The sequence below is a fragment of the Phyllostomus hastatus genome, unplaced genomic scaffold (assembly GCF_019186645.2).
Source record: "Phyllostomus hastatus isolate PE091 unplaced genomic scaffold, TTU_PhHast_1.1 phas_scaffold_78, whole genome shotgun sequence".
NCBI classification, from domain to species: Eukaryota; Metazoa; Chordata; class Mammalia; order Chiroptera; family Phyllostomidae; genus Phyllostomus; species Phyllostomus hastatus.
This window is the reverse complement of record NW_025334041.1, coordinates 93,085,617-93,113,320: the sequence shown is the minus strand read 5'-3', so window position 1 is coordinate 93,113,320 and position 27,704 is coordinate 93,085,617. Positions and strand designations below refer to the sequence as shown.

The 27,704-nt window shown below is 43.1% G+C and overlaps 1 protein-coding gene across 1 annotated transcript in view; it reads left to right on the top strand.

Annotated features, from left to right (window-relative positions):
* Positions 1–17,780, top strand: part of B3GNT2 (UDP-GlcNAc:betaGal beta-1,3-N-acetylglucosaminyltransferase 2) — a 32,132-nt gene extending 14,352 nt beyond the window's left edge. Inside the window, exon 2 of the mRNA XM_045828072.1 lies at positions 15,086–17,780. Within this exon, the coding sequence (XP_045684028.1) occupies positions 15,095–16,288 (1,194 nt within the window). The 5' untranslated portion in view covers positions 15,086–15,094 and the 3' untranslated portion in view covers positions 16,289–17,780. The remainder of the gene's footprint in view (positions 1–15,085) is intronic.
* The last annotated feature ends 9,924 nt before the right edge of the window (positions 17,781–27,704 follow it).

The window sequence follows — 27,704 nt, the reverse complement described above, 5'->3', positions numbered from 1 at the left end:
ACAAAAGAACCAAGAAGAGGAGAATCAGGATTAGGGGCGGTCTTGAACTTGGGGTGGGGGTAGAGGTGATGGCCAGCTGTGTTAGGTGCCCTGGAAGCAGGAGAGGCCAAGGACTGTGAAAATTCTAGAGGGTCAAGGGTATTGGGAAAGTCAAGGCATGACAAAGGGACATGACCTTCTCAGGAAGTTGGCAAAGAAGGGAAAGAAGAGCCTGTGCCTGGAGCCGCTGGAGAGCAGGTGAGGTGGAGAAGAAAGTGGAGATCGCCATTGGTGCGGAACCCCAGAGAGCAGCAAGCAATGGTAATTTTGAGGGAGCTGTGACTTACTGAACAGGGTGACTGGTCCAGGTGGAGAGCCTAAAGTAGATTTTGGTCCCAGAGCTGCCATCAAATGGTGTTGTAATCATGGCAACCACTTAGCTTCTGTTCCCTCCCTCTGCCCCACCCCTGAAGAAAAAGCCTGCACTGCCCACCTCACATACTGGTTGCCTGACTCCAGTGTGAAAGTGCTGGCTCTCCAGTAAGGTTATTTCTGTGGACCATAAACTCACCACGCCTTAAAATGTGTGCTGCAGAATTCTGTTGTTTATTTTCTTTGACAAGCACTTAATATTCACGTGCTTCTCTGAAATGCTTCCTTTTTGAGTCCTGATCAGGAAATAACAGAATTGTGTTTAAAAAAAAAAAAAAAGCAAAAAACAAAACCCTTCAAGTCCTGCTCTAGATTGTTCAGTGGGAAGCCTGGTGATGTTTTCAGAATCAAATGTATTTGTCTGGCACTGAAAGGGTCAAAGTGGGATTGTCACAAATACCGTTCTTTCTAAATATTTAACATTTAGAACAAACGATACATATTTTACATGTATTACTTTTATGGCTGAATTTGACACTCATGTATAAGGAATTCCTGTAGCTTTTATTCTTTAAGTAAATGAGATGTAACCACTTAATCTTTCTTCTTCCTTCACCGCATAAGGATTTTTTCTTCAAATGAACTTAAAATACCTCTCATGAATACTCCTATTTTTAACAGAATGTTTCTCTTTTGAATTTTTCCCTCAATGTTCTGATGGATCCTCTCTTTAAAAAGTCTCTTAATAATGGAAAGTGTCAAACAAGGACAGACCCTGAGCGACAGAATGAGGGCTTGGGCGGCCATCGCTGGTTTTAGCACACTGGCTTGTTTTCTGTCCCTGCCCCACACATGACTAGAGGCTGTGTAGGCGCCGCCCGGATTAGGAGAGCAAGTCATTGCCAGACTCCAGGGGTGGGGTCAATAGGACAGAGATAGTAGAAGCTATGGGAGTGACTGGGCCCCCGGCGGGGGGGGGGGCGGGGGGGGGGCGGGGGGGAGCAGTGGGCAGAAGGTGAAAGCTCAGGACAGGGAGACACAGATTATTTACCCCTGTGGTGCGAGAAGGTGACATTCACAGACACACTTAAAAGTAGGTGACTTAAATGGCACTTAGTAAAACAGGCCAAGTTTCTAAGCTGCTCAGTAGTGTGTTCATATATGGAGCAAACAGCGTGTTCTCTTTTATTTGGGCAAGTAAACTTTTTTTGGCAGGTGACCAGTAAAAGCGATGCCACTATTTTATCTCTTCTTCAAAAATGTAATCACAAATCTTGGTTGACCAGCCCCCCTGCCCCCAATAGAACATTTGGATAAAAGGCCAAAATGTTCAGGATACATATTTTAAATCTATATGATTTATTTTGATATTTTAAAGAACAACTTAAAAACAACTGTTGTCAAGCACCTGTCAGTAACTTGTTCAAATTTAACAACCCTTGCAAGGGAAAGGGGGCAGGAAAGAAACCTGGGAGCTGGGGAAGAGGGGACAGCATTTTGATTGTTTGGCACCGCTCTCTGAAGTTGCCACCCTTTCTACTTGTCACTAGGAAGGTTGTCTTCTGGGAGGAGGATGGCCCCTGACTCTGGAGCAGGGTGGCTTCCTAGGGGAGCCTGATTTAATTGGATACTCAGTGTGTGTAGGGAGCAGTGCCTGGTACTCACCTCAAGGCTACAGCACCTGTAGGCTAGGGCACCTCAGCCCTGCCTCCCACAGGGTTGCGCAGAGTGGATCTGGGCTCACCTGGAACCATGCAGGCGGGAAAACATTGATGGGATTGGGTGTGGGTTCTAGATAATGAGCTCTTGGTTTTCCTTTTAAGAGGTTCCAGTTGAGGTGGGGCGGGGGATGGGGAGTGGATTATGAGTGCCAGGAGGGAGGATTAAATACAATTCATTGAAGGAATTGAGGAGGAGGCAGTGTGACTTCAACCTGGACCTCCAAGGACAGGCGTGGGATTGAGAAGCAAGGGAATGGACATTTTAGGCTGAGATTAGCCACATGAGCAAAGGTGTGTGGGGGGGTACAGTTGTTCTTGAGTGCTGGTGCCCAGCAGGACCCTACAAGGCGTTTTGAGGGTAGCATACCTGGATCTAGGGTCAGGTGTTTGTGAACACACTTAATGAGGACGGGGATGGCAACTTCCCCTCCACCCTGGCTGTGCCAACCATGCCATCCATGCCCATCTTCAAGTTTAACCACAAGTTTAACCTATTGATTCCTTTGGTTTGTTTGGTTCCTTTGGATTTGCTGGCTGGGAGCTGCCTACCTCAGTTCCCAGTTCCTGCCCCCTCCCTCCACTCTCCGTCGTGAGAACCTCAGTTTTTGGAAGCCGTTCACTTTTCTGTAACATGAAGATACCTCAGTAACCACCTTGCAGAACTGTGTTTCCAGTTGGGCCCTTGGCATGCTTCTGGCACGTGGACAAGCCATCCCTGCTTGGGTGCGGGCAGACGTGCCTTTGTTAATGTCTTGTTAGGAAAAGTTCCCCTGGTAGCTCCATCCCATTTCTTCGCTTCCTGTCTTTTTCCTCCCCCAAGGTATTAGACCTATTGATTCCTTTTGTTTGGATACAACATTATTTAAATGCTGCAAAAAAACTGCACTTGCCAGTTTTACACAGCTTTCTGTGATTTTCATATGTGGTTTTAGAGAATGAGTCAGGCAGTAATCTCAAGGCTGCTTCTCTCAGGGACTCCAAATGGTCGGTCAGGAGGCCTGGAGCCTGAGATGTGGGCCTTAAGCTCCTTGGTGTCCCCTTTGTGGTAACCAAGATCTATCTCCTACTATTGGCTTCCGGTGGGTAGAGGCCAGGGGAGCTGCTAAACATCTTCCAATGCATAAGACAGCCCCACAGCAAAGAATTATTTGACCACAATGGTAATAGTACCAAGAAACTTCGCAAACCACTTTTGACATGTTTGATCAATCATAGCACCTTCTTCATACACTGCACAAATCTTTTGGGGGGATTTCAGTTGCATTCTTAACTTTCTTGAAATAATAAAGCATAATACACTGAAAATGTTGCGTATCTTCTTCCATCTTCAGTATTAAAATGGCTGCACAAAAATTCACCAATTTTGATAAGCCTTTTTTTTTAAATGCATGCTGATACAACAGGTGTGACAATACAATCTAACAAAATTGTTTCATGTGAAGTTAAAGGCACCTAAGCACTACTAGAGCCTTGATAAAGAAAAAACATAAAGGACTTTTTGGCCAACCCAATAATAAAATACACCCACCCAGTGGGCAGCAGGGAGGTGGTGCTGGGGCAATTGACCTTTTTGGCCTTCTTTTGTTTTTGATGTTGGTGGTCTAGAATTGAAGCTGTTTGGTGTGAGAACAAGCCTTTTGTCACTAAAAATAATCCTCACCACCCCGGTTGTCCTCCCCATGGGTGACCACAGGTGAGGCTCTGGCTCCCTGAGCCTTAGTTTCCTCTTCTGTAAATGAGGTGGTTGGAGTGTGAGCTCATGTACTGGTGAAGAAATTCTTGTAGTTCACTTGTGGTAATGAAATTGGGTTATGTATGGTCTATGTGTGGAATGTGTGTGCATGTTAACAGAAAACCAAGGTTGAGAGTGTTCAGTTAGTTTGTGGCCGACACTTGTTCTTATGTCGCCTTTTCTGACACAGGCTGGTGACCTTTCCTCTCAGAGCCAGGATTTCTGGGCTCTAGACCATCTCTGCATCAACCTGTGACAGGTCTGGGGCCATGCTGGGTGCCTCAGGCTGCCAAGCTGGAAGGGCGGGGGAATGAAAAGGCTACGTTTTCTCTGTGTAAACAGCTCTGACAGAAGGGTTTCTCTCAACGTGCTTGGGATCAGGCCAGTTTAAGCCCTTGCCAGTCTCTTATTCGTGAGTGTGGATAAGTACCTAACACACCTGAAGGGGCTCTGCCTCTGGTAGGAAAGTGCCTGCATTGTCAGACCAGGACCCCTGGGCAGTGAACAGTTCTCAACCTGCACTTTTATCTGCATCCTTCCTTTCTAGTATTGATTAAGCCTTGAAATTGTCTACATCTTCTGGGTATCCATAAATGTAATGATTTTAATTCCTAAATTATTTTTTTCAAGTGCAACTTAGGGATTCTTGAAGTCCTCTTTGAGTGACAATGTTGTGTGGTAGAAAGGCTTAGAGCTTAGACTTGGAGTCAGGGTCCAGGGTCCAAGTGCTGGCCCTGCCTGGATTAGCACTATGACCTCAGACTACGTAATTGCTTTACATTTTTGAGTTTGTGAAGGTTAGTTGGGATGAGAACATCCCCACACAGAAGAATAGGCTAAGGGTATGGAGAGTAGGAAAGTCAGGATGGAAATATATGGAAAGATGGTATAAATTAAAATAGGCAGCTGCCCTTTTTTGGTAAAGATGAAAAAGGACGTGTCCACAGTCATTGCGAACAGCTTCATGCTGCTCATGAGTGCACACTGGGGGGATAAATCAGTCTGGCCTTTTTGCTGTGGGGTAGGGGTGCTGGGGATGGAAGGTGGGGAGGGGAATAATTTGATTATATTCTAAATGACTTAAAAATTTTGTTCTCTTTGTACTTTTTCAAAAGGAAATAAAGGACAATGGAAAAAGACACACATGTGAGGTTGTTCTTCATTTTTTTTTCAATTATAGGGAAAAATTAGAAATAACCCATGGGTTAGTGATTGGTAAAACAGACCGAATGCCTGTATTGTGTCAGAGGTCCAATGGGGATCTGATGCTGGAAGACAGCCTACCCAGATCGTGTTCTTTCGCCCTCTAAACAGAATCTGCTTTACAGAAATTAAATCTCAGTGAACACAAAAGCCAACGACATTCATCATCAACATGGACATCCAATTTGGAGTCCTTTGTTTTTTCCTTGTTTCATATACCTGTGTGATTTAGTCAGTTTCTTTTCTTTCTTTCTTGAGGGGCTATGGCAGGAAACACCTGCTCCAATCCCCCAGCAGCAGTGTGGATTAAGTTAGGCGTCGGCATGGCCATCTCGTCCTGGTGGAGAGGCCCTGGGCCCACCTGCACTGACCTGCTCTTTCCCTTGTGGCATCAGAACCCATCTGCCCACCAGCCAGCTGTGTCAGTCTTTATCTGCAGACACCCTGTGCCCCTGCCCCATCTCTTGCCTGCCGGGTTTATCCCCACACTTCTGAAATGTATCCTGTTTCGAGCCCCACTCAATTCAGTGTAAGTGACCCATGTTTTAAGCCCTTTCTCTAACTCCAAACTCAAATAAAAATGTTTGTGGTTGGTGATGAATTTGAGTTGGTGATACAGATATTTACAACTAGTTCCAGCTTCTGACTATTGCCTTTCAGCTCTAAGTCCACCCTTTGTGGCCTGATCTGGGAAAAGGGATCAGAACCCTTAAGATGTTTTTCCTTTGTCTTGTGTGAGTTGAGGGCTCTGAAGAGGATGTTGTAGGAGGAAGGGATTTTCATTCCTGCATCCTGGTATACTGAGTGTGTGTCTTCAGGCTCCCAGAGATCCTGCCATTTTTCCTATACTCCTATGTCCTGCTGGGCACCACGTTTTCTAGCATTTGGCTGCCCTGTGCTTGCTCCAGCGTTGGCAGCAGCGATGGGATGGGGAGCCTGCGCACAGCCCAGGTCATTGCTTTTCTGCACCATCTTCTCAGCTCCCACATTGGGGGCTCCATGGTCCTGGCCATCTAATGAGCTGACCACCCTGTGTTTGTCCTGAGCAGCTGCTCTGAGCTGCTCCCGGCCAAGCCATCCATTGGCATTCTGAGCTCCTGCAGAAGGAGGCCTCTCCAGTTCCCAGTTCCAGCAGCATCCTGACCACCTCTGTGTGCATGGCCCCCTCTGCACCCTCATCCTCTCTGCTTGTCAACCCAGAAGTCTAGGCACTTCATCCCCAGGGTTTATTTCCTGTAGCCCGTCTGATGGGGAAACTGTTTTCCAGGCTTGGTGCCTGCATCCCAAAGGGTAGTCCCTGATTTTCTAGTGAGTGGACCATTTCTGAATGCTTTGGTTTTCCACATTTGTCCTTTTTTCAGGTACTTCTCATCTGCGCTGGGCACCATTTAGAGTTCTAGTGCGTCTTTACAGTTACTCAGTTATGCCTTATAGTACACTTCCCTTGCTTAAATTACTGTGGTGTTTTTGCCTCCTGTTTGGACCCAGACAGAAATACATCCCATGTAACCCAACTGAGCAAACAGAAGAAGGAAGCAGAGAGAAATTTCTAGGGCAGCAATTTTCAACTGGTATACCACAAGAAGTTTTAAAGTATGCAGTCAGTACCTATTTAGCCAGGGGCCCTGACCTCTTTTCCTCAGACTGTCCAGTAAAAAAATGACAACAGTCAACACAAAATAGCCATCCAGTGTGAATGAATTGAAAGTATACCTACTTTTTTTGGTCAGATTAGAAAAAATATACTTTATGGTGAGCCACAGAATTTGAGTAATTAGTTCACATGTGCCAAGAGATGGAAAGGTTAGAAAATCGCTGTTTCAGGGGTTTCTTTGAGGGCTCATTGAGAGCCTGCCAGACTACAGTTGTTCATACACAGGTCCTGGAGCCTGGAGTAGAAACATTTACCAGCTCAAGCCAGGAACTGACTACCTGTATTGCAGCATTTCTGTTCAAAAATGATTTCCCACCTTAGGTAAGTATATGTCCCCAAGTTCTGCATCTGTACTGAGGGGCTGCCTTCCCACCCCAGTTCACCTCTTCAAGTCTTCCCCACCCTCTTAGTGTAATATTGACTCCCTACTTCTGAAAACCTGAATCCTTCCTCAACTCTATAATGGCCTTTAAATTTTTTCTATAGTACTTAAAAAAGTGAGGCAGATTTTTATAAATATATGTGTTATTTACTAGCACACATATGTGATTTTCCATTGTCATCTCTTTGGAGAAAGTTGTGTATATTTAATTAATCCAGTTTCTACTGAAAACCTCCCTACATTCATTGAACTTGACCAGATGGCCAAAATGTTTGCTCAGCAAATGATGAATGAGTCTCACGTACCATGTGCTGGGGTAATGGTGGTACAACGTGAAGGCCTGGCTTGTGGAACATGCCCAGGTGTAGCCACCATGACTAGGAATGGATGCTCTACCTTCTGGAAGGTGGGTGCTTCAGCCGGGAGATGACATGAGCTAATTTGGAAGGAGTAGCAGCTCTCCAGGAAGGCATAGCAGAGGGTAGAAGCTGGGGTTTGCTGGAACAGAAATGTGTTTGCTCTGGTTACAGCTTAAAGTGTATAGGGTGTGGAGATCGGAGACGTTGGCAGGAGGTGATGTGAAGGGAAGCACAGATCATCATAAAGGGCCTGGCTGGGACCACGTGGGCATATGCATGAGAAAATTGGAGTAGTGAGGCTGGTATTCAGGGTGGGGCATATCCCTGGGCAGGTCTCTCGGAAGGGAAGAGCGATGAAGCTCTGAGCTTGAGCTATGGGAATGAAAAAGAAGTGGAGTCCTAGAAAACAACCCACAGTTACAGGTAGGCTCTGGGGGAGAGTAGCATGTTGTGGTGGTGATCTGACCAAACTGGGAGAGCAGCATGAGCAGAGGAACTGAAGATAGAGTAGTTGGGGAGCATGGTGGGAAATGAGGCATTAGGCCACTTCAATAGCAGAGCCTGAATGGAATAGAGGAGAGATGAGGTGGGGGTGCAGGTGACCTTATGGAGGAAGGAAGACAATACTTGTTTTCTGATTGGATGTGGGGAGCAGGGAGAAGGAGCAAATCAAGGTCATTCTGGGATGTGCACACTGGTACTTGGGAAGTTGATTCATTGCAAATGGGGGCCTGAGAATAGGGTCTCCACAAAGCATTTAGAAACTAATATCTAGAGTTAACTGGATCAGTTTGTAATCTTCCTTTTGGAGGTGATGTTTAAGGCAGTGGATATATGAGTTTCCACAAAGAGTAAATTTATGAAAGAGACAGTGGAGGACAAAACTTTAGAAACATGCTTTCATTTAGTATTTGATGGAGGAGTCAAACTTCTGAAGAATGGTCGAATGTCCATTGTGTGGCAGATGACAGAGTGGTGTGGTAGGTTATATCATCCCCACTTTACAGACGAGGAAACTGGGGCTCAGAGAGGTCAGACAGTTTGCCTAAGATCGCACAGCTAAGTGGGTAGCATAACTAGAATTTAACTTTGGGCTGTCTAACTCCAGATGCTGGGCCAGCTTTCCCAAGTGAAAATGGATCTGGGATTACAATCATTACACTGAAGATACAAAACTTTTACCAGTTTTACTAAAGGCAGGGGCAGGATGGCCTCTGGTAGGGTTAATTCTCTGTTGTTAGCTAAGTTTTCTGAAAGTTCTATATGTGTGTATTTGAAGAATCAACTTAGGGATTGATTTGATTTGATTTTGAATGATGAGTATCATTTGAGAAAAATCAGCCATGCTGGCTGGGCTCTGGGGGGATTTAAACAGTGGGTACCAGAACATGTCCTGCCACTTGGGCATATGATGTCGCCTGTGGGGATGTGCTGGTGAATCGATTCATTATATGTACTTTTCCTTTTAATTTTGTACATGGAGGGTACTAGTAATGACAATGAACAAAATTCCTTGAATTTAGCTGCCTCCAAGACTTCCAGACCAGAAAGCAGAGTCAGACACACATTCTCGCTTCATGCCAGTCTCGAGGTGAGGTTGTGAGGGCAGTCTCAGGGCTGCGCCCCAGGCCTGGCAAGAACCAAGGCCAGGCTTCTTGTTTCTATTAAGAAACAAGCTCTAGATATGGCCCAGATCTCTGGTCCAACAGAGTCACCTCATTTGAACCTTATCATCCCCTGTGTCTGCCTTGCATGCTAGAAGCTGTTCTCTCCCCTAGAACCACTTAACTGCAAACTGTCCCTGTCGCTGTTCATCTGAGCAGAACCTGGAAATGGCTGGCAAGGGCCAGGCGACAGATGGAAGCAGCCTGGTAGGAAAGGATTTAGGAAAGGCACTCTGGCCAGGCTCCTGGAGGGTGGGGGAGAGCAGGGGCCAGGCAGAATGATAGACACGTTCTCCAAAGAGTAAACATGGTTTCCCTGCCCCCATGATATGGCATCTGGCTTGTGCTCTTTCCCTCTTTGAGGATTTGTGAGGTTTCTGCAAGAAAGAGATCAGGAAGCAGGACCCTGTGGACAGCGAGGCTGCTAGCCCAGTCTCCTGTGGTCGAATCAGTTTGGATTCCAGCCCACTTGCCTCAGCCTGACTGGATGGGGGTAACTGGTCACTTTATTTCATAATTAGAAGACGGCCCTGCCTTTCTTTTTTCCGTAACTTTGGTACTTGAGGGCCTGGGTGTGGGTGCTGGCTCTGTCTCTGACCACCTGTCTGACTTGCCGGAGCCCCTTGGTGGATGGATGTCCATCCCAGACTTGTTTTGTGCGAATCAGTTTTTGTGGCTGTCAGGAGCCAAGTTAAAGTATCTTCTGGCCAGCACTTTGCTTCCTTGTTTATGGGGCTTCTGGGAATGGAGGGAGCCTCTTAGGATCATCCTCTTTAGTGCTTCCCAGGGTAGTTAGTAGTGTCCATGAGTGAAACCATGGGAACATTTGGACTGCATATTGGGAAACAAAGTGATTTGAGGTGCTACATGAGGTGTTTTGCCCAGAGCTTGGTCTGCAGCGTGATCATTCAATAAATGTTACTTATGACACAGCTAAGCCTCCCATATCTAACTTTGACTCATGGTAGTTTTGTCAGTTAAAATGTACAAAAGCTTTAAAGTATTTAATACTTTTAAAGAAGATGAACCGTTGAAAATAAGACTTGCATCCCTTTAGTTCCTTTAGTCATAAGCCTGTGCAGCAGCATTCACTGGCATCACGATTTAAAATTCTTACTGCAGAGCTGAACAGCCTGGGTTTAAACTCTGGCTTTGCCATTTACCAGATGTGTGACCTTGGGCAAGTTAAATCACTTCTGTGTGACCAGCTGCCTCGTAGGATGCCTAGTGCTTGGCAGGTACATAAGTATTTATTATACTAAAGCAGATGTTCATATTTTACTACTGTTATTATGAATCCTTCTAACAGAGGGCTCCAGGCCAGCAGCATAAGCCCAGGGAAAGGTGTGCAGATGACGTGGGGATGGATGTGACAGAGCCCCTGCTGAACGCTGCAGAGTCCAGGACAGCGATGGCGTGTCTGGGCACTGTGCGTAGCCATGACACAGGCTAGAGGTGCGGGCTGCAGCAGTGAGAACGCGGCTTCGGGAATTTGTGTGATGTGCTCCCATCCCCCCACCCCTCCCCCCACCCCGGCAGTCCAGATGTGTGTGGTGGTGAGGAGAGAGATGCTATGGCAGCGTGAGAGAGGGCTCAAGTAGCCAGTAACCCTAGTACCCTGATTAAACCGGTTTTGGTTTTGTGTGGTATTTTATCTGGATTTTCACGTAGTGTGTACTATTTTGTAATCCATTTTCAGCTAAACAATGTGTTTTTCGGTCTCTACCTTGTTTTTCTAAATATTTTAATTACAAAATGAGGACACTGTTTTTCATTAAAGAAACAAATTCAACTGATGTGTTTTGGAAATTTCAACACCGTTTGGTCCTTGTTGGGGAGACTTCATGCCTAAGCACAAGGTGAAAAGCTAAGGACGTTCTTTGTACATGAGATTTCCTCCTGTTTCTGTTACTCACAGTCAGAATTCTGTGTTTCACTGTGAAGATTGTGTAACATCTTCCCCAGAGTTGGGGTAACGTTTTCTTACTCACATTCTTAAGCAATGTATTGAATGGCTTCCTGCTCAAAGAATTGGTTTGTGTCTGCAATGGGACTGTTTAGTCAGACATTCAGAGAGCTTTTTTCCCACAGATGTTTTTATGGGGTCACTGTTTTATCCTCCTTTCTGTGAACTTTGGTTTGTGGTAAGAGTCTGCCAAAAGCAGAGTTCTCATGCAACGGACTGTGCCCTGTTCCCAAATGAAAGATGACATTTAAACTTGATGGATATGTGCAATTGAGAACCTCAGTTTTCCCACCCTTCCTTCTCAGATTGGCTGGAAAGAAGTACCCTTAAGCAATAATGGTAAGAGTTAGCTCTAGCAGCACATTTGGAAATTTAGACAAGGAATGCTGGGCCACTCTCAGAAGGGGGGGCTGGGTGCTTCCTGGCAATCCTGCTTTCCCTTTTTTGGAGAGTCTTGGTAACATCAAATGTACCATGACCCTGTGCCTTGGGTCTTTTCAGTCTTGAGCCAGCCCTTGAGGCTTTACTCTTGACCTCGAACAGTGCCTTCCGTGTTGGCCTGGATGTGCCTTGTAGAAAAAGGAGATCCAAAGAGCTCTTGTTACTTAATGGTTTGTAACATTTAGGCAGCTCAATTAACCGCCTCTCTGAGCCTCCATTTTTCTCAGTGGTGAAGTGCTCTCCTCTCACCTTCCCTTAGGGGATGCAAATGAGAGATGGGCAGGAAAAAGCTCTGTGGACCAGAATCCTTGAGCAGACAGCAGGTGAGGATGGTGTTGCTGCGAGAGCTACAAAGGCCTGTCTTAGCTGAGGTGGTGGGTGGCCCTGGCTGGGTCTTGATAATGGAAATAAAATCCCGAATTACAGTGGAATAACATGGAAATCTTGGGCCAGGGTCAGCATGCCTAGTGTGTTCCTCAAAGTATTCCCCAAGAAGGGTCTGTGCTTTGCGTGATAGAAACTTTACACCCTCTCTTCAGGCGGTTCTGGCTGTATCCAGATGTCCATGGCTTTGCCCCATAGCCTGGATGCACAGCTGGCTGTTATCTAGAATCATTTAACATATTATTCACCCTGAATCTTTTCCTAGGAAAGTTAACTTAGTAAAGTACTGTGCTCCCCGTTTGTCTCCTTAAGCTGTCTTCTTTTACTCTAGAATTTCAATGTTAGTCTACTGATACTCATATTCCTCTTCTGAGTTGAAAATTTCTGTCAAGTAGTTAGCTGTTCATAGTGTATGCTGTTTTTTCCTGAGTACCCTTCCAAATATTTTTCCTCATTGTGGTCTTTTTCTGTTCACCCTCAAACCTTTCCTCATTGCCCTTTTTCCAGCCTGTCCACACAAACGGCCTAAAACTTAGAGATCAGAGATACTGGGTCCAGTGCTACTTTAGCTTTAGGAGAGTTATCCCAATTTAGAGAGAATTGTTTTTGAAAAGTGTTAGTCTCAAATCTGGAAGGCTCCCCCCACCCCACCACCCCACCAAAAAACAAAGCTTGAAACTATCAGTGATTTACTTTCTAAAGAGATGACTAATGCTTCTAACTATATGAAATATTAATACAAATGCATTCTTGGTGTCCATTTGAGCTCTCTTGTCCTTGCAAGTAAGGCCTATAGTGAAGGTGTACTGGACTTGGACCTCCAATTTGCTCATAAGGTTTGCCCACAAGTGCCTTTGAAATGACATCACCTAAGCAGGATGTGGACCGTTGACTTAGGCGTGGACATTTTCAATTATTCAGGCTGTAGGTAACTTGGGGTCCTTTAAAAATGTAATTAAGGAGTCAGAAATGTCTTGTATTTTTTTATTACCTTCTTGGAGGATATTTAAGAAGGCCTTTTCTTGGTGGCTCAGTGGTGGGAGCTTGAGGGGTGGAGGTGGGTAGTGGCAGGGAAGTGAGGGGAGAGATGGATGGTGGGGGGAGTCTACATGGGTGAGCCGAGAGCACACACAACTTTATTGTCTGCCATGCGCTGTAGACGTGCAAAAGCTTTGGAGGAGTAGGGGCTTGTTTTTTAAAAATACTTTTTACTTGTATGCCCATAAACAAAGCTATTTAGCAGTGGTAAATACAAGCAATTAGAGTAGGATCTCTAAACAGATTTTAAGAGACAGAAAATAGCTTGGGAATTCCGGTCGATTAATCTAGACTGCCCAACATGTAGTAGCTTCATGGCATTCTCAGCATGACAAATATTTCTTCTACCTTGGGACTATTTGTTAGAACTCTGAACTTAAAAATGCTTCTACATTTTTTTTTAAAGTAAGCACTATCCTTGATTAAAACATGGTCACACAATTTTGTTCTAGAAGTTGGGGAAGAGTGGGTACCATTTGACATGATGGCCTTGGTACCCGATTGCTTTGGTTGGAATTCCAGCTCTGCCCTTAACACAACTGGTTCTTTAAATCTCTTTCCTCAGGTATAAAATATGAATAAAAGTAATAGCACCTACTTCATAGACTCCCTGTATCAAATTAAATAATGCACAGTGCATGGGATGCAATACTACTTTGGGGTTCTTTTATAAGGATAAAAGCTCAGTCATAGAATTAATCTGAAAAGAAATTTTTTCAGTGTATTGCCAGTCCACTTTTTTTAGTTTGTCTTTCAATGTCAAGCTTATCTGAATGGTTATTTTTGTGTAGGTCCTCTGTCTCAGCAGTGTTAGACTCTGGAGTTACATCCCCAGCAAACTGTGCCTTATTCTTTCTTTGTTTTTCTATTGGCTACAGACTGAAATCTGTTCTTGGCCTTTGATAGTTCACTAAAATGTCATTTTCATTTCTCTTTTGCTTTTTCTATAAACAGCAGAGATCTTAAGTATACATTTTGAGTTTCGACAAATGTATACACCCGTGGATTTCTCATTCCAATGAAGGCATACATAGTACATTTCTATACTCTAGAACGTTCCCTCCTGCTTCTGTCCATCACGTTCAGATATCTAGGACCTGTATTAATTTTGTCTTCTTGAACCTGACATGAATTGGATTTGAGGTCTGTCTTTCACTCTTAATGTGCTCTTGTTGTAGTGGCAGTAGTTTCCTTTTTATTCCTCAGGGTTATTCCATTGTATGGACATACCACAGTTTGATAATCTATTCTTCTGTTGATGGTGTTTGAGTTGTTATCAGTTTTTGGATATTGGGATAAAATTGGTATGACTCTTTTCATTTTATGTCTCTGAGCACTCAATGTACTTAGTGGCTCCTTCACCTCCTGGCTGTTCAGCCCTGGGCAAGCATCTTAATCTCTCTGCCCTTGTTTTCTAATCCATGAAAGTTTGGGTTGGGAAACAATTCAGAGTAGGGACCACCACTTTTTAAAAATGAAATAGAATAAAATAAAAAATTGGAGTGAATTACATGGAACTATGCATATTGCAACACCTATAAATGCAGGGTGGGGCAAACGTAGGTTTACTGTTTGTGTGGAAAATAGTACAATCATTAATAAATAATAATACAAGAATAAACTTTGTTTTGTGTACTAACAACTATAAATGTACTTTTGCCCTGCATTGTAAAGTTATGTGTGTGTGTGTACATATATGTACTGGATCACAATATAAAATGCATTTGTTATCATGAATTGTAGGCAATTCATGAAGCTCACTAGTTTATATGTGTCCTTGTAAGCAAGGAAGTCGAACAGCTGTAAGGTTATTTAGTAAATGCATATTTTTGCCTTCTGGTGTCTAAAACAGCCAGTGTTAACAGCTACTTATATACTGCTTGCTATGGGCCAGCCACTGTTTTAAAAGCTTTACATGCAAAATCATTTAGCCCTCAAACCCATTCTATGAAGTGGGTCATTAGCTCCATTTCATAGATGGAGAAGCTGAGACATCAGTTCTACAACTTGCCTGAGGCCACACAGCTAGAACGGTAGGGCCATGATTTGAAACTAGGCCATGCAAGTCTAGAATCTGTGCTTTAACCCACTCTTCCAAGGAAGGTAACAACAAAGAGGCAAGTGACATATGTGAGCAAATGCAGACTAATAATTATTCAATTAATACAATGTTCCTCCCTTTTGTTCCAGATATGAGAAATGAGTGTTGGACGTCGGAGAATAAAGTTGTTGGGTATCCTGATGATGGTAAATGTCTTCATTTATTTGATTGTGGAAGTCTCCAAAAGCAGTAACCAAGAAAAAAATGGAAAGGGGGAAGTAATAATACCCAAAGAAAAGTTCTGGAAGACATCTGACCTTCCCGGGGCATATTGGAACCGAGAACAAGAAAAGCTGAACAGGCGGTACAATCCCATTTTGGGCATGTTGGCAAACCATACAGGGGAACTGAATTGGTTTTCCAACATAAGCCATCTGAATTATTGTGAACCTGACCTGAGGGTCCAATCTGCAGTTTCAGATTTCAACAATTTGCCAGACAGGTTTAAAGACTTTCTGCTGTATTTGAGATGTCGAAATTACTCACTGCTTATAGATCAACCGGGTAAGTGTGCAAAGAAGCCCTTCTTACTGCTGGCGATTAAGTCCCTCACTCCACATTTCGCTAGAAGGCAAGCAATTCGGGAATCTTGGGGCAGAGAAACCAACATGGGGAACCAAACAGTGGTGCGTGTCTTCTTACTAGGCCAGACACCCCCAGAGGACAACCATCCCGATCTTTCAGATATGCTAAAATTTGAGAGTGAGAAGCACCAAGACATTCTTATGTGGAACTACAGAGACACTTTCTTCAACTTGTCCCTGAAAGAAGTACTCTTTCTCAGATGGGTGAGCACTTCCTGCCCAAACACCGAGTTTGTGTTTAAGGGAGATGATGATGTTTTTGTGAATACCCATCACATCCTGAATTACTTGAATAGCTTATCCAAAAACAAAGCCAAAGATTTGTTTATAGGTGATGTGATCCACAACGCTGGACCTCATCGGGATAAGAAGCTGAAGTACTACATCCCAGAAGTTGTTTACACTGGCGTCTACCCGCCTTATGCTGGAGGGGGTGGATTCCTCTATTCCGGCCACCTGGCTCTGAGGCTGTACAACGTAACTGACCGGGTCTTTCTCTACCCCATTGATGATGTTTATACTGGAATGTGCCTTCAGAAACTTGGCCTCGTTCCAGAGAAACACAAAGGCTTTAAGACATTTGATATAGAAGAGAAAAAAAGGAATAATATTTGTTCCTATCTAGATCTGATGTTAGTACATAGTAGAAAACCTCAAGAGATGATTGATATTTGGTCTCGGTTGCAAAATGCTCATTTAAATTGCTAAAATATATACAAACTAAATTTTCCATAGAAAGAGATGTCTTGGATAGTTTCCACATTGTGTTCTCTCATTAGGGCAAATTTCTATGTTTAACCATCAAAATTGCCTTCATAAGTAGTATCTATTTGAGGGCCTCTAAACCCTTCAATGTGGTACTTTCTGAAGAGGGAAAGCAGAAGATTGTAATTTTTAGAGAAGGATATGGCAGGACAGTTGGTTCCAATTCTTCTTGTTGGTTAGTGGTCATTGTTTTTTAAGTTACCCCTTTTTACCTGAAATAATAAGTTTCTGGAACTTGACTATATATTATTTTTGTTTTACCCAAATATGGTAATATTCCTACTCTCCATTATAATAAGTGAATTAACTGCAATTTAGGTACTTATAAAACTATTGTATACAAATGATTTGTTATACATGGTTCAACAGTTTTTGTGAAGTGGAATAAAATTCATTATTATAAAATTTGGATGATTTTTTAAAATTGTCTAGAAAAATTGACTGCTGCCGAAATTTTCTGCTACCCCAGCAGTATTTTCTTGTGTTAATACAATCAGTTAATTTTACAAAATGAGAATCACTGTGTTACCCAATTTATCTTGTTATGGTCATAGTAAAGGACTGTAATACAGGAACACAGTAACTGTTCTTGTGTTTGGTTTGCTACATGGTATCATAACAGTTCTCTGTTTTTAGTGTTTGCAAATAATGAGTATGATTCCATAATGGCCAACTAAAGATTGAATTGACACTGGCAGTCAGACTGTGTGTATGATTTTTTAATGTGGACCAGGAAAGCATATGCAACTTTTGAACTTGAAGTGAAAAGATTGAAGTAGCAGACTTTGTCTTGAGTGGTTTCTCCTGGATTCAGTTCTTGCCATATCTTCACGTGTTGCTTATACAAAATTATTCTGAGTAGTGACTGCTTCCCTGTCTCAGTGTAGAAGTGCCTGTGTTTTTATTTATTGTTCAGATCAACGACCAAAACATTTTCTTAAATATATTTTGTGTAATATTTTATTTGTATACAGTGTTGTTGATAAAATATTTAATAGAGCATGTTATTTTAAATGTAAGGTGTAACATATGTTAAATAAAGCTGTTATTTTTGAATTTTAGAATTCATTTTTGGGAGACCTGTGAACTGCTACAGGTGTCAAAATTCTGCCAAATTGTTGATTATCTATACCATCTTGTAACATGCTTTCTTGAATTTTTTTTGTGTTTATAGAAATCAGGATTCTTAACCTATTGTAACTCTGGGGACTATACAAAGAGTAAAATAAAAGTAACTGAATTTTTAATTGTCATGTATAATGGGTAGTAATCGATGATCTCTTTTTGCTTTCTGTGTTTGATTACACTTTCCCCAAAGAAGCCATTCTTCACCCCCAGAAACTGTTATAGTGATATTGAACTATAACCTTTTCTCTGTCTCAATGGGTTATCTGTCTTCACACTTAAAATTCATAAAAGTGCTTTCCCAAGTCAAGTCCTTAAAGAGGAGTATGAGTATTTATTTATGTTTTCAGTGAGTGTAAAGAATTTAACTAGAAAATGGAGCAGCATTTTAAAAAAAAATTATATCCATTTTGGGGTTTGTATCCACAGTGATGAAATATAGAGGCAGCCTGCTGTCGCTGGGTAGATCAGTTGCTTAAAGCATGATCCTGCTATGCGAAGGTTGCAGGTTTGGTCCAGGTCAGGGCACATACAAAAATCAACCAATGAAGACATAAGTAAGTGAAAGAATAAATCAGCGTCTCTCTCTTTCTCCCCTCACCCTTCCTCTCTCTCTCTCAAATCAATTAACTAAAATCAAGAAAGGGGGAGGGGCAGCCTTTACCACTCCAGTTTCTCACCTAGACTCGTGTTGAGAAGAAATTGCCAATGGTCAAGTAAGAACAAGTGGACATTTGATGAAGCTCAAAAAACAGAAGGGATCAGTGTTAGACCATTTAGCAGACTGTCCTCTCCTACTGGGAATGTTGAGGCCATGTATGAGCAATTATGAGGACACAGATAGTGAACGTGGGCTTGAAGACTGTGGTAAACTTGGTCCTTCTAAAGGTTTCATGTGCCTGCATCTGGCCTCTCCAGTGGTTGCTAGCACACCTCCTGGAGAGCAGTGTTACCACATTAGGTTTAGAGAAGAATAACAATGCTATCAGAAGATTCGCTGGTAATTGGTTCACAATTTGCATGTGTCTATGTAACTTGACCGTGCATTTTCAGGTAATAATTTATTCTCTGAGGGGAATTTCTTTAATTTTTTCTTCCAGGGAATTCTTTTCACTTTCAAGCCTGCAGAGAAAGAAGAGATGTAGCAGCTTTTGAAATATGTTTGGAGGGCTACTGATGGCCTCTTGTGAGCCTTCAGTTGACATGTGCCATTGTTTGAGCATAAATCCTTGGTGCTGGTGATGTTTGGTTGGTGAGATGATCTCTGGCCCCTCTTTAATATGGCAGAAGTTCTTGTGTAGTGGTTACCTGAGCCCATAACACTGGTCACCCATCTCATGGGCTTTTCACCAATGGGATACTTAGTTTTTAGAGCTCTACAGAGGCCTGGGCTCAATCATGGTATTGATGGGTCCTTCAGTCAGGGAGCCCTCTCTCGGTGCCCATGAAGTGGATTCTCCCCTGAGTTTCCATTCCATGAATGTAAGCATCACAGTTAAATCATTCTTTCAGAACTGATCAATAATGGAGAGCTCAGTGAAACTGGCATTTGGATTTTTTTCATGGCTACTCCCATGTCTTATTGATTTTAAGTTTGAAGGTCAAAGGCTAAATAAACATTGCCAGGGTTTAGATTTTTCCTAAACTCAACCAGGCCTTAAGAGGAAGAGGATGAAAGATACCAGAATGGCTTATTGCCATCCTTGACACTGGTTATACCCATCTCAATTTTTTTTTTTAATCCTCACCTAAGGGTATGTTTTTATTGACTTGAGAGAGAAAGAAGAAAGGGGAGAGAGAGAGAGAAACATCAATCAGTTGCCTTCCATATGCACCCTGGCTGGGGATCGAACGCACAACCTAAGTATGTGCCTTGACAGAGACTGGAACCTGCGACTTTTTGGTGTACAGGATGAGGCTCTAATCAACTGAACCACTCAGCCAGGGCTACGCATCTTTATTCTTGAGTTGGCTGAGGGAGAATGGAAAAGGAGGGCAGGACGTGGAAGGAATACTTTGAGTCACATTTAGAAATTGATCCCAGAATTAAAGGCACCCAAAGTGCAACCATCTTCTACGTTGATACTCCTGTTTGATAATGGCTTGGAATATTTGCTGTTGTAGTTTGTATTGGCCCTCATGCAGAAAGAGAGAATGCATTTATTAAGGCAAAGGGTGACTTATTTTCACTTCCAGGAAAGCAGAAAAGAATGAAGCCTTTACTTGGACCAAAAGTTAACTTCTCTGTGATTTACCTTATGAAAAATGTCAGGTGAAGTAAAAATTCTTATTTGGAACAAGAAAACAAATACTTTATGTGCCAGGCTATTAAGATTATTGAGTAAATTAAGTTTTTCCTTAATGTTCTATATTGATTTTATTCAGTATAATTCAATATAATATATAATATTCAATATAATTCAAATTTTTATTCAATTTATTATCTGCTAGGAACATCTATCAAATAATTTTGATGAACTTTAGCATTAAAAATAAATCTGAAAAATTAGGCTATGATCCTGATTAATTCAGGTTTTAGAGTAATATATTAGAAATGGTTTTTTTTGCCCATGATATATCATGAAAGGTAGAGGCCATGAATGAGACATTTTTGTCTTTAGGGAGCCCCCAAAATCTTGTAATTTTGCATGTGAATTATCATACTTACTAATTTTAAGATGCAGTATTTTTATATACCACTAAAAAACTGCCAGTTCAATGATTTATATCAAATGTAAGATGTACCCCAATTGCAGAGATGTTAAAATATGAAAGGTTATATCTTAGAATACTGAAATACAGCATTCACGTGTATATATGTACACAATAATACACTAATACTGTATTTCAGTTACACACACATGCACTCTTAAATTGGAAGACGGAATCTTGTTTAGGTGTATTTCCTGCTTCTCTTCTTTCCACTCGCTTTCTGTGTTTAGGAATTTTCACCCAAGCAACTATGGTGGCTTTGAGCTTTGACAGTTGCTTTCTTCCTGCATATTGTGTACTCTAAAAGGGGTTGTATTGATTGCACTGAAGTAGCAAAGTAAAATTTTTAATTTGATTGTATTCCAAGGGCTCATTTCTAAGTCAAGGCCTGGTGGTGCAACAAAGGTGCTTACAGCTTCCTGACAGCTGCCAGGCATCAGGGGAATGTGCTCTCATCCTCTCAAGCAGTAAGCCACGTGAACTGGCATCCTAAGTGTTAGCAAGGGCTTGTGCATTGCCCTGGAAACCTACCATCCTGTGACCAGCACTTATCTGGCTTGTCTTCAACTAACATTCTCTTCCTGCTCATCACCTAAGCCCTGTCCTCCACGCTGCCCTCTGTGCAGAGCTCAGAAGCTAAGGAGGTGGCCTTTGGAAGGGGCCTCTGGACTCATTTACAGATACCCAAACCTGCCCAGACAGCACCCTTTCAGCTGCCAAAATATCCCTAGGTGGGTGAGAAGTGGTCAGGCCCTCCCAGCCTCAGACTGGCCCTACCCAAGATCTCCCTGTACACTAGAGAAAAGCCCAGCTCCTGCCTTCTTTGAATTAATGGCCTCCTGGGCTCTTTCTCCTCTTGTTCAAGGGTCTAAGGTGATGGGCTTAGAATGCCTTTTTCCACTTGCCCTATCTCATTGCAAAATCCACACAGACATGAGGTCTTAACTAATAATTGGATAATTTGCTTTCCAGTCTGTGGGGTGGAGAGAAGAAAATAAAAACAGAACTTTTTTAGAACATGACAAAGACAGCCAAAGGGCACACTTGTAGGGGCCTAGCAGGAAGGACACATACAACAGGTGCCAAGGTCCAGCACAGTAACGAGGCACAAGACCTACCTGTTTTGTTCGTTGAAACTTTGCAGAGGAACATACCCCATCCCAGTGCTGCAGGCAGCCGGGAGGCCAAAGCTGCAGATTCTGCGGCCTCTCATCTGCTGTAATACTCCTGGCTGGTGAGATGGGAGAAACTTGGAGAAGCACAAAGGGAATTAAAATAATCAAATGTGAACAAAATAGCAATAATTTCACATTTAGTTTTCCTCTTGTGGGATATGAGAAATGAGTGGTGGACATCTCAATGTTGAAGGGCTTCAAGTTGGTGGGAAATGCCTTTATTTGGTTGCAAAAGCCTCCAAAAGTGAGTCACCATGGAAGGAATGTAGAAGGAGGGGTTGTGATGCATTGTCAACGAAAGCTAGAGAAGTATCTTACTCACCAAGTTGTCCTGGATTGAAGAACAAGACAAACAGAATATGCAGAACAGTCCCACTGAGAACCTGCTGCCCCACGAGGCTAGGGAGGGACATTTCATTGTAGGAGGCAGCCTGTCTTGTCAGTCACACCTCCAGAAATTGCAGGGGTGCTTATTGAAATGAGTGCTAGCACCCTCCCTGTGACTGAGTACCTGCCCAACTCATAAGGGCAACTACAGCAATTAAAAAAAAACAAAACCCAGCTGTGGCAGACTTTTAACAATATGGCAGACAACTGAAAATATTTTCTGCTTTATCCAAAGTCTGAACATTTTTCATTGCTGGTAGACCAACCCAGTAAGTTACCCCTCCGAGATGGGATTGATTTATTTGGAGAATCTTGTACTTAGAAAAACAAATCTAAAAATAATTTTTAAATTTTAAATTTTAATTTTTGACTTACAGAAAAGTTATAGGATAGAGTACCTATATACCTTCACCTAACTTGCTCTAATGTTAACATTTTACAAAGCCATATCACAATATTCAGAATCAAAATTGGACCTACCAACCGCAGGAAGTCAACACGGCTGTAACCCTGTTACCTACACTAAGACTTTCTTTGGAATATTAACCATTTTTTCTCACTAATGTTTGTTTTCTGTTCCAAGATCCTGCTCAAGTTCCCACATTGCATTTAGTTATTTTTTCCTTGGTCTCCTCCAATCTGTTGCAGTTTTTAACCTTCCTTGCCTTCCATGACTAATGCTTTTGAAGAGTAGTGGCTCTTACAGAATGTCCTTTTGTTTGGACTTGTCTGATGTTTTCTCACAATTAGAATGAGGTTTCTCCTCTGTAACTTTCTCTTTGTAGTTAAGAAACACCATGGGGGACTTCTGTGCATTAAAAGTTTATACATTCGAAACCTGGCATGTAGTCAGTGCTCAATGAGTGGTAGCTGTGGCTTTTTTCGTGGCCATCATTATTGCCCTGTCCCAGTTCTGTCCCTGGCTTCCCTTGTCTGGTATCAGCTATTTTTACTGTTCCTTCATTATTCTCTGCATCCCACGCTGATCCACTCCTGACTGGTCACTTCCTCACATCGGGGTTAGTGCTCTCATTCAAATTATCTGTGCTCTTAAGGGCACAGATGATCCCCTGGCTGGTGTGACTCAGAGAACTGAGCACTGGCCTGCAATCCAAAAGGTCACTGGTTTGATTCCCAGTCAAAGCTCATGCTTGGGTTGTGGGCCAGGTCCCCAATTGAGGCTGTGCAAGAGGCAACCAATCTGTTTCTCTTGTGCATCAATGTTTCTCTTCCCCTCTATTCCCTTCCCCTCTCTAAAAATTAAATTTAAAAATCTTAAAAAAGAACAGGAGGAATTCCCTCTTTAAAAAAGCCTTTGGAAAAAAAGGACACAGAAGAGCTGAAGGCTGCTCAGCACATGGAGTTTTGGGTGAGTCAGGAGCCTACTGTAAGTCAAGGTTAAGGGCAAAGCCATGCTAAGAGGAAGAAGGATTCTTCTGTCTTCTCAGGATGTGTTTGCTTCAGAGGTGACCTTGGTTGGGGGTGGGGGGCCCAGCTGGCCCATATCCCTCATGGTAGAAGTCTGGACCAGAACCCAAGGGCCCATATTCACTCTTCTCTTGGACCTGTAGGGACAGGATGAAGAAAAGCCCACCTGGCTAGGCCTTGAAGCAGGACTGAGACAGAGGTGGATCTCCTCCTAAGAAAAGTAGAGTTTTCTGCGACAAGGGGGTGGGGTTGTACTGAGCAACCTTCAGAAGCCACAGCAGAAAAGGAGTCAGGTTGGGTGGAGGAAGGAAGCATCAAGGTTTGATGTGGGGAAGCCCTCCCCACGCTGGGTGAGAAATCCCAAGTTAAAGCAACCTCGGTTCCCTCCAGATGAGAGCAGACATGCCAACATGCTCAAGGGCAGCCTCCTGTGGATTGCTTTCCAGGAGATCCCTTGTCCTGCTCTAGCACACAGCTTTGTGTACAGAATGGCTGGTGGCTGCTTTCTTGGCCTCCCTGACTCTTCCCCTACTTTACAACATTTGGGCTCTATTTTTACTCAGAGATGAGTTTTTCATGTTTGAAAATAGCTGCCATGCAGAGGACTGTTGAAGTTACTATTTTTGCCTGTTTAGCATGTTTTTCTCCATCCACCCCTCTGGAGACTCCAGGACTGGAGGGCTGGGCATGGGACCAAGCAGGGACTACTGGAGGCCTCTCTGGGCTGGGAGACGGGTGCTCCTCTTCCTTGGGGCTGCTAAATGAGGCTGATGAGGCCAGCTCCCAGACTATCTGTTGGAAGCGTTCCACCAGTAGAAAAGTAAGGGCAACACATATGGGAGCAGGAAGGGGGATTGGAGAGAGAAGTGGTGACACACGGGGGTGCTATTGAGCCCTGGGTCCACCCCCACCTCTGGCCTCCCAGCTGTATATTCCCCTTTTTGCCCAGGCTCACTGGAGTTGGATTTCTTGGTCCTGGCTGATGATACCATGAATGTTTAGTTTCTTCACTGAGTTCTACATTCGGCCCAGCTGTGAGTGCTTTCAGATTCCTACCCCGAGAAATCCAGTTTCACGTTATTTGCTCCAAGTTAGGCAGCTGGGGATGGAAGTTGTCTTAGGCCAAAGAATCTGAGTAGAAAAGCTTAGGAAGAAGGGATCAGGGAGTAGGGCGTAGTCCTTCCTTTCCCCTGGGGTGTGTTCAGCGCAGACACAGAAATCCCTGAGTGAGATAGTTTACAGCTTTTCTTTCAGAATCTAGTTTATAGGTTTAGTTTATAAGTGTTTGCTCTTGTGATGTTAAGAACCAAAAAAAGGGGGGAGGGGATAGAGTGGTGTGTGTGTGTGTGTGTGTGTGTGTAATCCAGTTCCTTGAGAGAAGGTGTTTTTGGGTTGGGACATGATTGGGCAGGGGAGGTGCTCAGCTGCCTACATAGCCAAGGTGAGGTATGACTCCCCTGTGTAGGTCTTTTTAAAAAAAATATTGTAAATACCATTTCAATTTTGTTTTCTGTTATGAAATATTTCAGACACAGAGAAAAGCACAGAGAGCAATGTAGCAAATCTACATGTATGGACAAGAAAAGGGCTCCGCAATAAATCTGGGCTGAAAAGTAAGCTCACAGAGTGAATGGATCATAAATTCCTAACTGGGCAGGTCATGGCGGGTAATCTGTGTATAAAAGATTAATCTTTGCTTTAAGCAAGCCCTGTTCATTGTTCTTATGCATCTAGGTTGCCACACCTTTGAAATGCCAGAGGTAATCTGTTTTATACCCCTGCAGGGAGCGTATCATCTTGTTAACTATCTTGGGCCTTGCTTTCTCCCACCTTCTTATATTCTTCCTCTTTAATTCCAAGTGTATAAAAGAAATTGTGAAACTGTCATTCTCGGGAGCATTTGAGGTCTTGCTTTCCAGCATGTCATCATTGTGTCTCAAATAAACTGAAATAAACTCTTAAAAACATTCTCTACAGGTTTGGATGTTTCTTACCTCAACATGTTTAACAAAACTGTTACCATTTCCCATATTGCTTCATATTGTTTTTTGTAAATAACAGCTAACACCAGAATTGAAGGCCTCTTGTATCCTTTCAAATCTTGTTCCTCTCATTTCTTACCTAGACATGTTGCTATTCTGAAGTGTCTTCCTGACATACTTTATAGTTTTAATACATACATATATGTATATTTCATATGTCTATAAATAAGATATATCATTTGGTTTGAACCTGTATTTTAAAAATTTCCATGAAAGGTGCCCTTTTCAACTTTCATTATTCACTAAAAATTTTTTTGACAGGTATCCATGTTGACACATCTAAATTTGGTCATTATTTATTTTAACTGCTGTACATTATGAATATACTATAATTTCTACATTCCTTTCTTAAGAAGTATTTAAGCTGTTTCCAGTTTTTACTGTTATGAAAAATGCCACAGTGAATATCCTTATGCACCTCTCTCTGAGCACATATCTGAGTAGTCCTTGGGTATTGTGAGGGCTAAAAAAACAATACTTTCCTGTCTTCTAATTCTTCTGCCTGGGCTAATAACCAAATTAACAGAGGTAGATTAACAGGGAAACAAATCAAAGTTTTAATACATATGCATGGGAATTCATGTGAATTTCCATGAAGTTTCAAAGACAGTGAGGTAACATTGGGTACATATGACATTTTGGAAAAAGGAGAAAGGGGAAAATGGGGTATTAGATTGCAGAAGTGAGAATGGGTGACTTACAGGTGGTTGAGGAAGAGGGTAGCATCCATGGCAGTCATATTTTTGCTAGGTGACTCAGAAATGATGGGACCTGGGTATTTGGCTAACAGACCCCTGCTGGAAGCCTTCTTGTTTACCATACTTAATTCAAATTGGGCTAAGGTGACATCTTAAAGTTGCCTTCCTGAAGCAGGTTTCTCTGAGTCTCTTGGGAAGGAGAGATGGAAGTGTCAAAATTTCTTTCTGAGTCTTTTGTTTCTTAATAAATAGCTTAAAATGAATATACCAAAAAGCAGCTTCAGCACTGTGTGGGTCTTACGGTCAGGGGGTGGGAAGCCTGGGTGCAGCTCCTGGCTGTTCCACGGTGGGGTAGTGCACAGCCTGGCCCAACTGTGAGGGGATGGAGTACACATGCTCAAGCACGTTCTCCAAGCTGCTCAGTATTCTCCTGGGCCAGTGCAAGCTGGGGGCCGGCAGCACACAATGCTGAGGTGGGAAGAGCCACCTGACAATCCCCTGCGTTCATAATGATGTGACCCTTCCAGAAAACCTGCTTGGTGTTGGTAGATATGGGGAGACAGGGCCTCTGTGCCTCATGGTGGGGAATGTCAAGGTCTGGCTGTGCGGTAAGCACTCTAGCCACAGGGAGAGGAGTTCAGTGTGTACTGTGTGTACTGTGAGTTCAGTGTGTACTGTGATCCACTGAATGCAGGCAGTCCTGGTTCCCTCCTTCAGTTTACAGATGAGGAAAATGAGGCTTAAAAAATTATGAAACCAGCCCTGGCTGGTGTGGCTCAGTGGATTGAGTGCCAGCCTGCAAACTGAAAGGTTGCTACTTTGATTCCCAGTCAGGGCACATGCCTGGGTAGCTAGTGTGCCAGCCCCCCAGTTGGGGGCATGCGAGAAACAACTGATTAATGTATGTCTCACATCAATGTTTCTTTCGTTCTCTTTCTCCCTCCCTTCTCCTCTCTCTAAAAATAAATAAATAAAAATGTAGGTTTTTTTTTTTTAAAAGGTGATGAAACTGGAAACGCTGACATTCATGCTGCTTGTTAGTACCAGAACCAATAAGCAAAAACAGGGATTGAATCTTTATGGGCACTGTATTTAGATGGCTGGTGATCTGAGAAGACGGTAGGTTATATACCCTAACAGACCGTCTTACATTCCATCTCAAATTGGCCCTTTTTATGAGGAGAAGAAAAGTGTGGGTAAAGGGTTTGGAATTCAGGGAAAACATTAATTAGATAAAAAGGTGTAGCATTCTTTCACCTGCTGGCCAGTGATTCTTTATCTGCGTCCAGGGCAGTGGATTTCTCACCCTGGAGTATAGCGGCTCAGATACTGTCTCGATTGCTTGCAGGCCTGGGGCTCAAAGGTGGAACTGCGTGTGCACTCCGGAGTCAGGGCGGGTTACACCTTCAGTTCCTGAAACAATAGCTTTTTACATGCAATGATTCCTAAGCTTATTGACTGTTGCCTAAAACTAAGATTTTCCAACTCTTGAACTCCCCATCATTCACATCAACCCACTTCACAGAATTAGCAAGTGTTGAGCCAGGATTTCTACTTGAGGTCTCTGACTCCAAAGCCCTAAGGGCTTTACCCTGGTGAGGGACTGTCTCCCTGGGCCTCCCAGAAGAGGCCATGAAAGGCCATCAGGGTCCAGGAAGTGCCAGTGCTGTTTCATTTCTGCCAAAATCCGCAGCCATGACCTGACCTTGAAGCTGACATTTGGCCTTTTGACCCTGTTGCCCAGAAATTTTTGCCTCCATCAGCTCCTTTACTCAGGCTTTGTCATCCCAGA